Here is a 14,538-nt window from a genome sequence, read left to right as displayed (position 1 = left end):
ATAGGGATATATATGAACTAGATTCACTTTTGTTTTACTCTCCAGCAACCAGCAACAGAAGTCCAGGTGTTGTTAAGGGGTTAGAGTCGAGGGCAATTGTCGAGATATGATGTTCCAAGCGCAACAGCTCTCTCTAAAGAGAGAACTATTCATCCAACATACCCACTGCCCTTGAACACTGATATGTAGTTAGGTTCTCCAGCCCAAGGCTTGAAATCAATGCATGTTTTCAGGCGATAGCGTTCAAAAGCATTGAGGATCTCTCCCTTAGCATTCATGTCTGGGGGAAAAAATGAAACAAAACAAATATTTATTTACACATTTATTAAAATAATTACCACTGAACTATGCATCTAATAGGCAGAGTTATGTTGCTTGAGTTAGCAGATAAAAAGGAAGACCATGCATGAGACGGACTGAGACAGTGGTTGCAGTTATGGGTTCAAACAGGACAACACTGTGAGCCGGGCACAGGAGCAGACACTGTTCCATACTGGTGCACACAGAGTTGCTATGAGAACACATTCATGCTTCATCAGTGCTTTGTTTACACAATATTTAATTTCAACATTAGTTAAGTAAGTATGACATGCAAGTGTTTTTTAAAAAGTTTTGATCCTTTGTTTTGCCTTTCCCTTATATTTATTTCACAGGAGCCATTACAGACACATTATAGAGTAAGAAAAAGAACAAGCATACACATAGACTCACGGGAAACCAAAATAAATAATCACCATTACCTTCTCCGCCTGAGAAGCTTAGTACATGTATGTAGTAAAAGCATGTCTTTTAATATGAGCACCTTGAACTTGTAGGTAGGCCACATGAATACTTTTAAATAGCACACAGAGAGGAGAGAGGGAGAAAGTGAGGGGGAGAGGGGGAGGGGGAGGGGGAGGGAGAGGGAGAGGGAGAGGGAGAGGGAGAGGGAGAGGCAGAGGGAGAGGGAGAGAATGAATGTGTGTGATGAATTTTTCTAGAAAGAACTTTTTTGAAATTCCCAAATTAATCCAGAGTCTAATCACTGCTTTAAAACAAATAATGATTCTTGCAGGACAGGCACTCAAAGCAGACAGAAGCATAAAAGTCCGAGAGACAAGCAGCAAAAGAGCTCTGGGAGAAGCTGGAGGGGAGGCCTATATGAGAGAAGCTAAAGAAAGGGCCTTTATGGGAGAAGCTAGGGGGGTGGGGGCTAGATGAGAAAGGTTGGAGGGAGGGCCTATGAGAGAAGCAGGTGCTGTTATGTGCCTTTGAATCACGTGCGACTCATAGAGACCATGTTTACAATAGCTTTGAAGCCTGCCCTGTCCTAAGCCAGTCTCACTGACTCAGACGGAGACCCTATATGGGAGAAGCAGAGGGAGGGCTTGTATGGGAGAAGATAGAAAGAACACCTGTCTCAGCCGCTGGTGGAGAGACCGTGACAGTGGAGTCAGACACTGGCAAAGTGAAGGATGCTGACCTCCCAGGGAGTAAGTAGACAGTATGGCAAAGGAAAACACTTGAACTTTGGAACCAGACACACCTAAGTTGTCTCCTATCCCCACAGGTGGCCTTTGCCAGTTGAATTAACCTTTGGAGCACTGATGTTATCATCAGTAAAATGAGGAAACAAAATCAGCTTTGTGGGGATAGTATAAGAGAAAAGAAATGTAAAGAGGTTCCAGTAACAGGAACAATTACCCAATATTTTATTCCCTTCCTCCCCTCGTAAGTGACCATCAAACACACATTTGGGAAAGATTCATCAGAATATCTCTCTCTCTGGGAAAGCAAAGAGCATTCGCACGGGTAGGGTATTCAGGGATAAAATAAAAGCCCAATATGATTTGTAAGCTTTCACACAAATAACGTTTTTAGAAAGAAAAAGCAGAAGCTCTCCCCAAAAGAACTAACTTCATTTCTTAAAATAAAAGGCATTCAGTGCATTATAAATAAGTTAGAACATACATATGAACAAAAAGAGGAAAATTTAAAATGCTAACACCTGAAAATAATCAACAATTATCACACATTTATTTTCTTAAGAATATATATATATTGCAACAATGAATGAAAGGAAATCCAAAATCTTTGTAAATGTTCATTAAAATTAATAAAATAAAATAAAAATTATATATATATATATACTTTTGTTGTTGAGTATTGTCGAGCCAGAAGTGGCTCATAACTGACCCTCCAGTTGGCTTTCAGAGGCAGTAATCGCACAAGAGATTACGATCCTTCTCCCACAGAGCAGCTAGTAGATTCCAACCATGTACCTTTGGGTTGGCAGCACATTTCCTTACCAGTAAGCCAACAGAGGTTTTTATATAATACACATACAATTTTTAAAAACACACCTGGTTTTAATAGGTTTTGGTCAAACATTCTTCTAAGTGGTATAGCACTGGTGTGTCTATTTACTGTACAGAGGTAACACGTGGTTGCTGTGATGCTGAACACTGTGCCACTGATGTGTCAAATGTGATAATGGTTACCCATGGGGGACAGTGTTTGGTGGAGCTCCCCGATTAAAATAAGATTGGAAGACGAAGTGCTATCCACTTCCAAAATGGCTTGCCTCCAGAAACCCTAAGAACTTGGTGAAATGATGAAAGTTATACAGGTGTTCATGTCTTTCGTTCATAGGGTCACTATGAGTTGTCTATGACTCAATGGCACTTAACAACAACAACATACATAATTTTAGAAAAATATTAAATATCATTTTAGAAAAACTAAACATCATTTATATAATATTTTATAAGCTGTATTTTTAGAAAATAATATTGCATTAAAATATTTCCTCATCATTCAGGGTTGCTGTGGGTGACAGTGATTCAATGGCACTTAACAACAATAACAACAACATTGAGTATTATTTTTATCATTTTACTGGTTGCACTGGATTTAACATATTTAAGTAATTCTCTAGTGTCAAAGATCTTAATTGATTAAAAATTATGTCTACCATAAATGCCACATTTGCATCCTTATTTAAAATCTAATATCTCCTTAAGAAAAGGCATGATGGTTTTGTTGTTGTTGTTGCTGTTATTTGGGAGATTTGTTTATTCTTTTCATAGTCCCTGGTATATTCAATCTTTTTTGCCAGCTCTACAATTCAAAGGTATAAATTCTTTGTTCTTCTTTATTCATTGTCTATTTTCCAGATGCATATGAAGCAATTAGAAAGAATATGATTTGGAACAAATGTACCTTAGTCTTAATCAGGTTTAGTAGTAATTGTAACAGGAAACTACTGGTTCATTCTTAACCTTTTATGGAAGCTCATTTTGAAGACTAAGGTGTGCCTGATTCAGGCCATGGTCTGTCCTCTCAATCGCTGGCTATTCATCAGTGAGCTGGACAATGAATAAGGACAAAGAAGAGGACCTGATGCCTTTGAGTTGTGGTGCTGAGAAGAGTGCTGAACATCCTGTGGCCTGCCAAAAAATGAACAAATATGTCTGGGGGTGGTGAGTGTAGCCAAAGTGAGTGGTGAGTGGCAAAGATGGTGAAGGTTTGTCTTTCATACTTTGGACATGTAGCCTGCTGAGGCTATTCCTTGGAAAAGAACACCAAGCTTGGACCTCCAACTAAATGGATTGAAACAGTGACGTCAGCAATGGGGTGGTTGTAGTGTGTCAGAGATGATGAGTATGACATGACATAGGGTTCAGGATGGCTGTACACAAGGTCGATATGAGTCATTCTTGACGAATAGAACCTAAAACAGCAACAATGAGGATGTTCCTACCTTGACACTGAATTGTTCTGAGACTCAAATAATGTAGCATATGTGAAAGCTTTATAAATCACAGAGCCCTCTACCAAGACAACACGTGTATGTACTATACGCCCTTATTTACCAAAGACCTTAACTAACTTGTGTCATAGATGCTGGTAATCTCGACCTGGGAGCACTTCATACAGGTTTCTAGGCTCCAAAGGATAAGATAAGCCTGGGAGTTAAAGAAGCATCTGCTCAGATATATCCCTCTGGTTAGTTCCTGGAACCTTGTCCTTTATGTCCATGCCCCACCTCCTTTATCCTCCCTCCAACTCCCTAAATTTGGTACTCAGATAAGGGAGCTAGAAATGGCCAGTTCAAATGCTTTTCCTTCTGGGTAAGCTGTGTTTAGCAGCCAAGTAGCACTTGAAGTTTAAGTTAAAAGATTGAAAACCGTCTGGCAGACTTTTATATGTTGGTTCACTAGAATGGACCTTCCAGAAAAGTAGATGTTTACTTTTGCTACATGTAAACATGGCTTTGTTTAGTGAAAATTGTAATAGACAAACCTGTTATGTTAACAATAGCACCAGAGAGGCACTCACTCCTTAGAATAAACAACTATACCAAGTTTCTCCTTGGAGGCTAGGATAATGAAGCTCCATCTCACATGCTTTGGGCACATGGCCAGTGGCCAGGAGGAACTGGGCCTTGGTGAAAGACCTCATACTTGGAAGGGTGGAGGGACAGAGCAGGAGAGGAAGACTCCGGATGGGATGGATTGGTACAGTAACTGGGGGAATAGTTGTAGGTATGTCCTAGTCAGGGAGACTGGCCTAGGACAGGGCAGGCTTCAGAGCTGTTGTACATAGAGTCGTCTGCTACTAATAGTGCCCCGATGGCACACAACAACAATAACATAAGATCAAAAGAGCAACATTTGCCCCGGGGTGAAGTCCTAGCTGTAGGAAAGAAGAAGTAATGGAAGTGAGAAATTATAAGGAAGAAGTGTTAATAGTTTGATGGCTCTGTGTCAGTAATGTAAGAAAACAAAATGTGTGTGAATGGGCGAATGAGAAGCCAATTTGCTTTGTAAACTTGCACTCAAATGACAATTTTAAACTACATGGGGAAAGGAGATATTATAAATTCCTGAAATGTGAGGGTGACACTCTTATAACTTTGAATATGTATATTTCTCAGCAATAAAGTATTTTATAATTCAGAACTAAAAGCACAGAAATTAAAAATATGGTATAGAAGATATTTCCTTTTTTTCTTTGTATTATAATGACTGTCTAATGTGGGGAAAGTGCAACCATATTCAATTTTTAAAAGCAGAGCACAAACTTTAAATACTATACTCTAACATAGTATTTTGAAATGGGAGTGCTTAGTGCTGCCCCCACAAAAGTATGCGATCCGAATTCACCAGCTACTCTGCGGGAGAAGGATGGGCAGTCTCTTCCTGTGTGATTTACCAGAGTGACCATTCTAAAATGCAGGTATAACAGTCTGACTTGAAGGAGGTTTTTGGTGGCTCTTCACTACCACCACACCCGCATCAAATTCTTTCCAAAGGGAAAAAAGACTCAATTCCTTCCCAGTCTGAATCTTACCTATCTGCTCTCCACATCCTTATTGTCTTAAATGGGAGGTAAGCTGTCCATTCCTGCACAAAGGCTTTACAAATAGTGGTACAAGTGCTTACAGGGACACTTCTTTCATCATCATAGGTCACATATGTATTTGCTCATATGGCACCTTTTTGGAAATTGGAAAAAAGAGTCTCATTTTTGTGGGATGCTGTATGTGCTGACTTGGCAAGTCAATGAACAACACTAGAATGTAAAGAAATGAATGTCCATTAGATGAGCAGAATATAAGCTGGATTTCAGCCCACTTGTGGTTTCCGCTTCTCTGTGTTTCAGCTTACTGTGTGGTTAAAAAATGAGCAATCTCCTCCCATGAGATTTACTGCCTCTGAAAGTCTATCAGAGGGTCAACTATGAGTCCTTTCCAACTGGACAGTAGATAACAACAACAGCAGCAGGGTAAAGTTTACACACAGAAACAATCGCAGAGGTTTGACAGGGATGAGAGGGCAGAGGGTGGGAGCAGAGACTAGAGAATGAATGGGAAGTGTGAAGGGAAAGGAACACTACAGATAACAACACTGTAGAATCGTAACCAATGTTATAAAATGTCATGTATATGAGGGATTGGATAGGAAACAACTTAAAAATATATAGAAGCTATCTTTAGTTCTTTTAACCTTGTGTATTAAAATTTCCTTTAATGGGAAAAATTGATAAAACAGTGGGTTCTTACTTATTTAACATTTTTGCCTTGGCAAAATCAAATGTTGGTGAAACAATAGAAGTCTCCAAAGTTTTGTCTGGTTAGAAGATTTGGGGTTTTATCCCTACATAAAACTTGAACATGTGAGAAAACACTATTTCAAGACAGAGATCAGCTCTCTAATTTTTCTGTTCCTGGTGTGCTGTGGTACCTGGCACAGGACAGGCATTCAATGATATTGTTTTATTAACTTCCAATATCAGTCAAGAGTGGAAGACCCTTGATAAGATGGATTGACTCAGTAATAACAACAACTATTGGTCAAAATTTTGCAAATATTTCAGAATTATTTAAGTTCTTGCTTTTCTATGGTCATTTTGGTTAATATGTTTGGTGCGTGTTGCAGTGCTTATAGTGGTAATTGCTACCTGATTGATCTGGGCTCATAACAATCCCCATGTAATGTATAATGCTTTCAAGGCTGAGGTCCTTCAAGTATCTCTGGATAACATTTGAACCACCAACTTTTTAACTGGTAATAAAGTGCTTAGTCTTTTATACTACCCAAAGATTGATATCCAGCTCTATATATATCTTTATATATCTGTATACATATCTCTGTATATATTTTTATGGAGAGATAGAGATGATAGAGATAGATAGAGATATAGAGATAGAAAGAGGTCATTAGCCATATATATGTAATATATGTATGCTGGTAATTTTAATCATTTTATCTGTATGATTTAATGGTATTAATGCTGACACTATTATACAATCATCATCACCATCTATTTCTAAAACTTTGTATTATCCCAGACTGAAAATTGTTATCCATTAAACAATACCATCACCCTTATTTCCTTATTCCAGTTAACAAATTTTTAAAAACAAATGTACATAACCAAATAAAGTCACCAAAAAAGCAGGTGAGAAACTTAAAGATTATATACAAGTCTACCCTTGGAAATGTAGTCAAGTTCAGTCAAAGAGAGGCATTAGTTATTGATACTCTGCAGTGTATACTAACCCAAGCTGTCTTCTAATACATATGGAATGGTATGAGGCCATCTATAATTATCTCCAATTATGGAATTCCTCTCTTGTGCCTGTCAAAAAGAAATAAATATGAACAGGGAAAATTAAATGAAGTTAGGTAACATTTTTGTAAATGATCAATAATTAGTCTAGAAATAAATGAAATTTACAGCTTTTCTAGCCAGCCCAAACACAAAATATGTGTATGTGTTCCAATTTTATCATAATACAATAATGTTTCTAAGGATAAATTGTTCATTTCTATCCTTAATCTTTTGGATAAACTTGTCATACAAAACAATATGAAGAATGATTTTTTAAACTGAACTATAATAGTGATTGAAATATAAATTAGCTTATTATACTAGAGATTAAAATAAACAAAAAGACATGGAGAACAAAACCTCAATTACTTGCATAATACTAGTGGACTAATAGACATCATGATATATGAGAAAAAAATTGACATTTTCAGCTATTTTATTTTATTTAGATCCATAATCAACATCCATGGTAGCAGCAGTGCAGAAATCAAAAGATAAACCCAAGTGTCCACCAACAAACGAATGGATAGAGAAGCTGTGGTATATCCACACAATGGAATACTACGCTGCATTGAAAAACAAGGAACTCATGAAATAATATACAAAATGGGTGACCCTGGAGGACATTATGCTGAGTGAACAATCTTGTTCACAAAAGGACAAATACTATATGCTGCCACTCTTGTAAATCTGACATACAAATACTATATGGTGCCACTCTTGTAAATCTGACATACAAATACTATATGGTGCCACTCTTGTAAATCTGACATTGGGGTTGGGGGGAACCTAAGAAAAGAGGGGATAAATAATATATACCACATTGAAAGAAATGAGGGAGAGAACTGTTTAAAATTATTATTAAATTAGGTATTATTTTCATGACAAGACTCAAGAAAAAGAAATGTATAGTAAAGGGGACTGTGAACTTGGGGATGGTGGAGATTGTATAATAATGAAAGAATTTTTTTTTCTTTTCAAAGAGAAAAGTTAACTGAGGGGGAGGGGTGGGCAGGGAGGTAACTGCAACAATGAATGAATGGAGAGGAAATTAAATGGGAAGAATATGCTGTAAAAAAAATAAATATATGTATATGAAAAAAATCAAAAGATGTATTGTAGGGAGCTCTGGTGGCCTAGTGGCAAGAAGCTGCACTGCAATCCCAGAGGTATGTGGTTTGAATCCACCAGATGCTCTGCTGGAGAAAGAGGGACAATCTCCTCTTATACCAGTCGGATCCGATTTGACTGTACACACACACAAATAAAATAAAAAAAAATTTAAGAACATGTGTTGCATTGAGGAAATGTGCTGTCAAGGCCTCATTAAGATCCTAAGGAGCAAGTATGTCAGTTTAAAGACTAAAGTCCACATGAACCAAGCATGAACAGTTTTCAGTTGTTTCCGATGCTTCTGAAATTTGGGCAATAAATAAGACTGAAGAGTGATACCTTTAAATTGTGGTGTTGGCAGAGGCTATATATCATGTACTGTCTAAAGAAGAAACAAAAGCATCTTTGAGGAAGTGCAACTGGAGTGGTGCTTAGAGACAAGGACCATGAAGCTTCATCTCACATATTTTGAACATGTTATCGGGAGGGTCCAGGCATTGGGGGGGGGGGGGAAGACATTCTGGGAAAGATAGAGTGTCAATGGAAAAAGAAAAAATAGAAGACTCTCAAGCAGATAGAGTGACACAGTGAACTTGAGCATGACACAGATTGTGAGGATAATGCAGGAGAGGAAAAGTCTCCAACCTGTTGCTCACAGGGTCACTTCATGAGACTTAGTCCACCAGCACCCAACAACAACAACATTATGTCGGGAAAAGCCACACACTGGTTAAGTGAAAAGTTTTTAAAAAATTGGTAAATGTTTTCATTTTTTATAACAAAACTATTAGTACTTTAGTAAGGTATCTTTTTAATAACAATTATTCCATCTAGCAGCTCAGAGAAAAGGTATTATCTTTAATAAAATCTGATATGTTTTCAATGGACAATCTCCTCCCGCACGATTTATTACCTTTGAAAATACCCCCTGGAGGGACAGCTATGAGTCAGTTCCAATACAATGACAATGAAGTTGTTTTGGCTGAATGGGTCCAAAAATAGAAAACTGTTCTAAAGTCTAGAGACCCAATGGTTATAACGACAAAACTGGAAAACACCAACGTCCCTGTCTTCCTGAACCTTAGATCTGGTGGAGAAGAGATTATAAGCAAATAAACAGAATGCTTTCCATAATTAGGGAAGAAATACAAAAGGGAGGGTTGAATTAGAATTAAGGATTGGAAGGGTACTTTAAATGACCATGGTGGGAGTTTCTAAATAATGCCCTTTCTACATGCTCCCCTAGCTCTTGAAACGTAATCATAATGTTTATTTCATTCTATGTAAACTGATATGAGAATGATAGGAAAGAGCCATGATTGAAATGAACCTTGAAAAGACTTTTAAACAAAGGAAAAAGTTATTTCTCTAGTTCTTAGATGGGGATATACTTGGGATGGTTTGAGACCAGCAGCCTAACGAACTAGGGGAGAGAAAAGAACTAAAAGTAGAGGTAGGCCAATGTTAGATCATGCAAGACCTTGGAGGTTATGGCTAGATTTGAGATTATGGTAAACACAATAGGAAGCTTCTGAAGAGTTTGAAGTCTGGAAATGAAATTATGTCATTTGTCTATTACAAAGACCACCTTAAGGGAGCTCTGGTAGCCTAGTGCCAAGAAGCTGCACTGCAATCCCAGAGGTACGTGGTTTGAATCTACCAGATGCTTTGCTGAGGAAGGCAGGGCAATCTCCTCCTGCACCACAGTACACACACAAAAATTAAAAAGAAAAAAAGAAAGACCACCTTGCTATGGAGAATCAAGAGCTTGTGGAGAGCAGGAAAGATATTTTAGGTGTCAGGCAATTCTGACTCATATCAACCCAGCGTGGCAGAGTGGGTACTGTATAGTTCTCCTTGGCAACTGTAAACTGTGTGTTTTCCTTGGATGCAGATTGCTAGGTCTTCCTCATACGTAATTGTTGGTGTTGTGGTGGTGAGCTGTTGACTCAGGACATTTCTATAACTGACCATCTAGGAGGTTTTCAGAGAAAGTAAATCAATGGGAGGAGATCATCCATCCTTCTCTCTACAGAGTAGTTGGTGGATTGAAACTTTCACTTAACTATTATCGTTTAACTCATAATAATTTCAATTCTGGGCAATCCTTAGTAAAAGAAAACGAATACTAATATGCTCCAGTGGATTCAAACATCGGTCTTTTTGTTAGTAACCTAGCACTTAACCATTATAGTACCAGGACACCTTGGAAAAGATCATAAGCGGGCAAACCTCAAAACAGAAAAATTAATTAAGAAGTAAAACTAATTAAGAGAAATGTAAAAGGAGATAACGGTAGGTTTCCTTTATGAGGAAAAGTGAAGAGATTGAGAATATAGGTTGGAGATAGAAACTGTAGGTCCTGCTGATGAATTCGATAGGAAAGAGGGAAAGAAAGAGTGACTCCTGAATATTTTATCTATTCAGTGGATTGGGTAGGGGATTGGTGATGACTTTACCAAGACGGAAGAAGAGTTTCAACAGATAATCACAAACTGGTTTAGAATATACCAGGTTTATGACTTTTGGACATCCAACTGGAGCTAACAAATAGGCATTTGTGTAGACCACTTTGTAACTCAGTAGAAGTAAAGGATTGTTTTTAGTTGTTCTTTTTAATATGATTTTTTACTTTAATTGTGATTTTAATAGAAGTTTACAGAAAAGCTGGATTTTCATTCATTCAGTGTTGCACATTTTCCCCCTTCCTTCCCTTACCCTCCCTCAGTTCACATCTTTTTTTCTTAATATTCATTCATTGTTGCATAATTACCTCCCTCCCCCATCCTCCTCCTAGTCCCCTTTACAATGGACCTCTTATTCTGGGGTGTTGTCATACCTTTAATGCCTAATCATATATTCTTTTTAAATAATTCTTTCCTTCGTCTGTTCCAATGCAATGGTCATTATCTATCCACTCTTATCCTATCACCTCCCCAAACCCCCACATCAGTTCTGCTTTATAACAGTGGTGCTAATGAAGTATTTGTCCTTTTGTGACTGTCAGCACAGTTGTTTTTAGTTGTCATCAAGTTGATTCCAATTCATGGAAGCACTATGTGTACAGAATGGAAAAGTTCCATAGTTATCAAGCCTTAAACTCCTGGGTGGGTTTCAGGTAATCAATAGTCCAGTAGTTAACCATTTGTGCCATCTACGGATGCAAGAGAACTCCGATGGCTTAATGGTAAGAAGTTGTGCTGCCAACTCAAACACAAGCAGCTTGACTCCACTAGCTGCTCCATGGAAGAAAGATAGGCAATCTCCTCCATGCAAGGTACTGCCTCTGAAAACACACCGGCGTGTCAGCTGTGAGTTGGTTCTTACTCAACAAAACATAATGATAGGGGTGCAGAAGTGGACTAGTAAGGAATACCGAAGAGTGTCCATTTGTGCTTTATTGACTATGCAAAGGCTCTTGACTGTGTGAATCATAACAAGTTGTGGCTGACATTGAGAGGAATGGGAAACCCAAAGCACTTAATTGTGCCCATGCGGAACCCAGACCTGGACCAGGAGGCTGTTGTGCAAACGGAACAGGAGAATAGCAGTATATGGTTTAAAACTGAGAAGGGAGTGTGGCAGGGTTGTGTTCTCTCGTTCTCTCTTTCAGAGAGAATTACTTACTGACAGAGCTAAAGCACTTTCTAACACTTGCTCCTGGTTAATCCGAGAGTCCCGAGGGGCTGAAGTCTCAAGGGGCTGGGAGCCAAAAAAGAGGCCTGCCTTCAGACACAACTCAAAAGTTATCTTGACAGAGAAATATATCTTGAGTCTTTCCTGATCCTGAAGTATAGCCTATTACTTCCCTTATAAACCACACAATCTTGAATATTTGTGAATTGTGTATATCATATGCAATTAATTGCGTTTTTAGTCTTTTTAAAAATTTTATACTGGTTTACACACATTCTTGAACACAGCAGAGTACCTTGGAAGGGATTATTGATGTAAAAATTTTTAAACACGTCTGAGAGAGGAGGTATGTCTGAACTCCACCTCATGGGAATCAGTCTTGGGCTGTTGACCCTGACTCTTAATTCCTTATGAAATTAAAAGAAGTCAGATGGCTTTGCCATGCCTTTTATACATGAGGCAGGCATAGTAAGTGATGGTGTCTTTGATTATATGGTGTAAGTCTGAGTAATGAATGAAGAAAACGCTGATTAAGGCCCTCTCTATGAACCTAGAGAAAGGATGAAAGTCACACAAGAGTCAAGGACTTTCATTCATAAGGTCGCTATGAGTTGCCTACGATTTGACAGCACTTTACAACCACAACAACAGTACACTGTAGTCAGGGAATAAATGTCTCCCCTTTCATTCTCAGCCCATGCTTACCAATGTCCATGGTGCCCTAGAATTCCCATAAACACAGGCTGTGTTTTAGCTTGCAGTTATTAAGTGAAGAAACTTGCTGGAATAATTTTCCACTCACCCTGTCAAGTTTGATGTCACCTTCAAAAAGATCCAGTCCCAGCTCTAAGAGAAAAGATGAACACGCATGTTAGCAAATTCAATTCAGACGCCCCACTTAAAATACAACTTCAAAAAAACCAAACTTTACAAACCTTCATTTATATCGAAAATGTCCTTCTCAATTCCAGCATCTACATCTTTTAATAAAATAACAAAGAAAAACCATATGGATCATTATATTTCTTAAATAATAAATAATTCTTAATCATCAAATTAGAAATAAGCAATATTCCCTTTGACTCAGCTAAGCGAGTATTAGGTTCTGATTGGACACGCATTGGTTGGCTGAGAACTATGAGGTAGGCTCTGGGTGAAGTTCTTTTCTATACAATCTGACTCACTAGTATGAATATCTGATGACTCGAGGAATAAAGTACTGGTCACTCTTACATTAAGCTTAATTTGAAGGATTGAATGATTAAAGAAGGAAAAACATTCATCTTATCAAATAAGTCAAATCTATTAATAAATGTATAGTTGATTACAGTATAATTTGGGATTAGCAAAATTAGGTTTTAAATTACCTAAATTAGGTTTTAAATTACCAAGGAGTAGATCATCTGGCCAAATATGCAACCAGATAGAAGGAGACTGTATTATCAGATCCATCTTGATTTAACAGAAAAGAACAAAAAGGAGTCCCTTTGTTGTACACACATTTAATTGCTTAAAAGGTAGAGGATTCAAATCTGCCCAAAGCCTCTTTGGAAGTTGAGCCCGGCACCTGCTTCCAGGACATCTTATGGAGCAGTTCGACTCTGGACATGAGTTGGAATATTTTCAACAACAACTGATTGCTGGCTTTGTTTTGGTTTTTATTTTTCTGTTGTGTTTTTTTTGGTAAGATACCGAAAAGTGGTATCCACTTCTGAAATAGCTTGCCTCCAGAAACTCTATGAACATGGAGAAACAACGAAAGTTATACAAGTCTTCAGGTCTTTCGTTCAAAGGGTCGCTATGACTAGTCAATGATTCGACGGCACCTAATAACAACATCTATCGCTTATGTATTTGATCTTTTCTCTGCCACCATCTATTTTCCTCCTGGATACTTGAACCCCTGAACTATGTGTCAGTAAAATGTCCCTCAATAAATCAAAAGAAGCATTAAACTATGTTAAGACAAAACACATTGCCTAGTATTAAATGTGTCCTAACTTCTTAGTTTCTGCTTTCTGTTATCCTCTAACCCTCTTGTATTAAAGCTTAGAGAAAAATTCAAAAGACTCACCAAAGTTTTCTGGAGTTGGCTGGGAAACAAACACATTTTTTTAAAAAAGATATTTAAATACCCGTGATATATAGATAGTTTTCTTAGACCATATTTATATCCAGACATCTGCTTTGTTCATTAACATTATGGATTACTTCCTAGCCTATCCTAAGACTTCTAAACTGGATTCTAACACCACTTCACTGACCAAAAGTTATTCTCATTTCATACAGAAATTAAAACTGTTGGATGAATTTTCAGATTAAAGAAATGAGAAACTTAACTTCACAGATGAAAAAGAAAACTGAAGAATATTTTAGAAAATCATTTTCAAAGTAGACAAAGTATTCTCTTATTTGAGAGTAAGAGTTTTATGCTCTGTCCTCTTTTTTAAAAAGCTGAATAATTTATTCCCAACATAGAAATAGCATAACAATCCTGTAAAATAAATCTTCTTCACATTTCCCTCCAGACTCTGCTTTCAAGCACCAAATATTTAAGAAAAAAGTTAACTGATTGGTTTTGTGATTTTAAAAAAAGAAGAACAAGAAACTTCTGAAATATGATTCTGTACAAGTGGCCAAATGACATCCAAGCTATATACCCAATAGAGGAAAGTGCATAAATTTGGAATA

The 14,538-nt window shown here is 37.6% G+C and overlaps 1 protein-coding gene across 1 annotated transcript in view; it reads right to left on the bottom strand.

Moving 5' to 3' along the window:
- Positions 1–14,538, bottom strand: part of MEP1B (meprin A, beta) — a 34,361-nt gene that overhangs the window by 18,719 nt on the left and 1,104 nt on the right. The window contains exons 2-6 of the mRNA XM_006899567.1: positions 13,922–13,940; positions 12,783–12,827; positions 12,650–12,693; positions 7,047–7,125; positions 163–280 (exon numbers count right to left, since the gene is read on the bottom strand). Coding sequence (XP_006899629.1) covers positions 163–280; positions 7,047–7,125; positions 12,650–12,693; positions 12,783–12,827; positions 13,922–13,940 — 305 coding nt within the window. The remainder of the gene's footprint in view (positions 1–162; positions 281–7,046; positions 7,126–12,649; positions 12,694–12,782; positions 12,828–13,921; positions 13,941–14,538) is intronic.

The sequence above is a fragment of the Elephantulus edwardii genome, unplaced genomic scaffold, assembly GCF_000299155.1.
Source record: "Elephantulus edwardii isolate Elephantulus edwardi_28Jun2011 unplaced genomic scaffold, EleEdw1.0 scaffold00261, whole genome shotgun sequence".
Classification (NCBI taxonomy): Eukaryota; Metazoa; Chordata; class Mammalia; order Macroscelidea; family Macroscelididae; genus Elephantulus; species Elephantulus edwardii.
The sequence above is the reverse complement of the archived record's forward strand: the minus strand, read 5'-3'. Positions and strand labels throughout refer to the sequence as shown.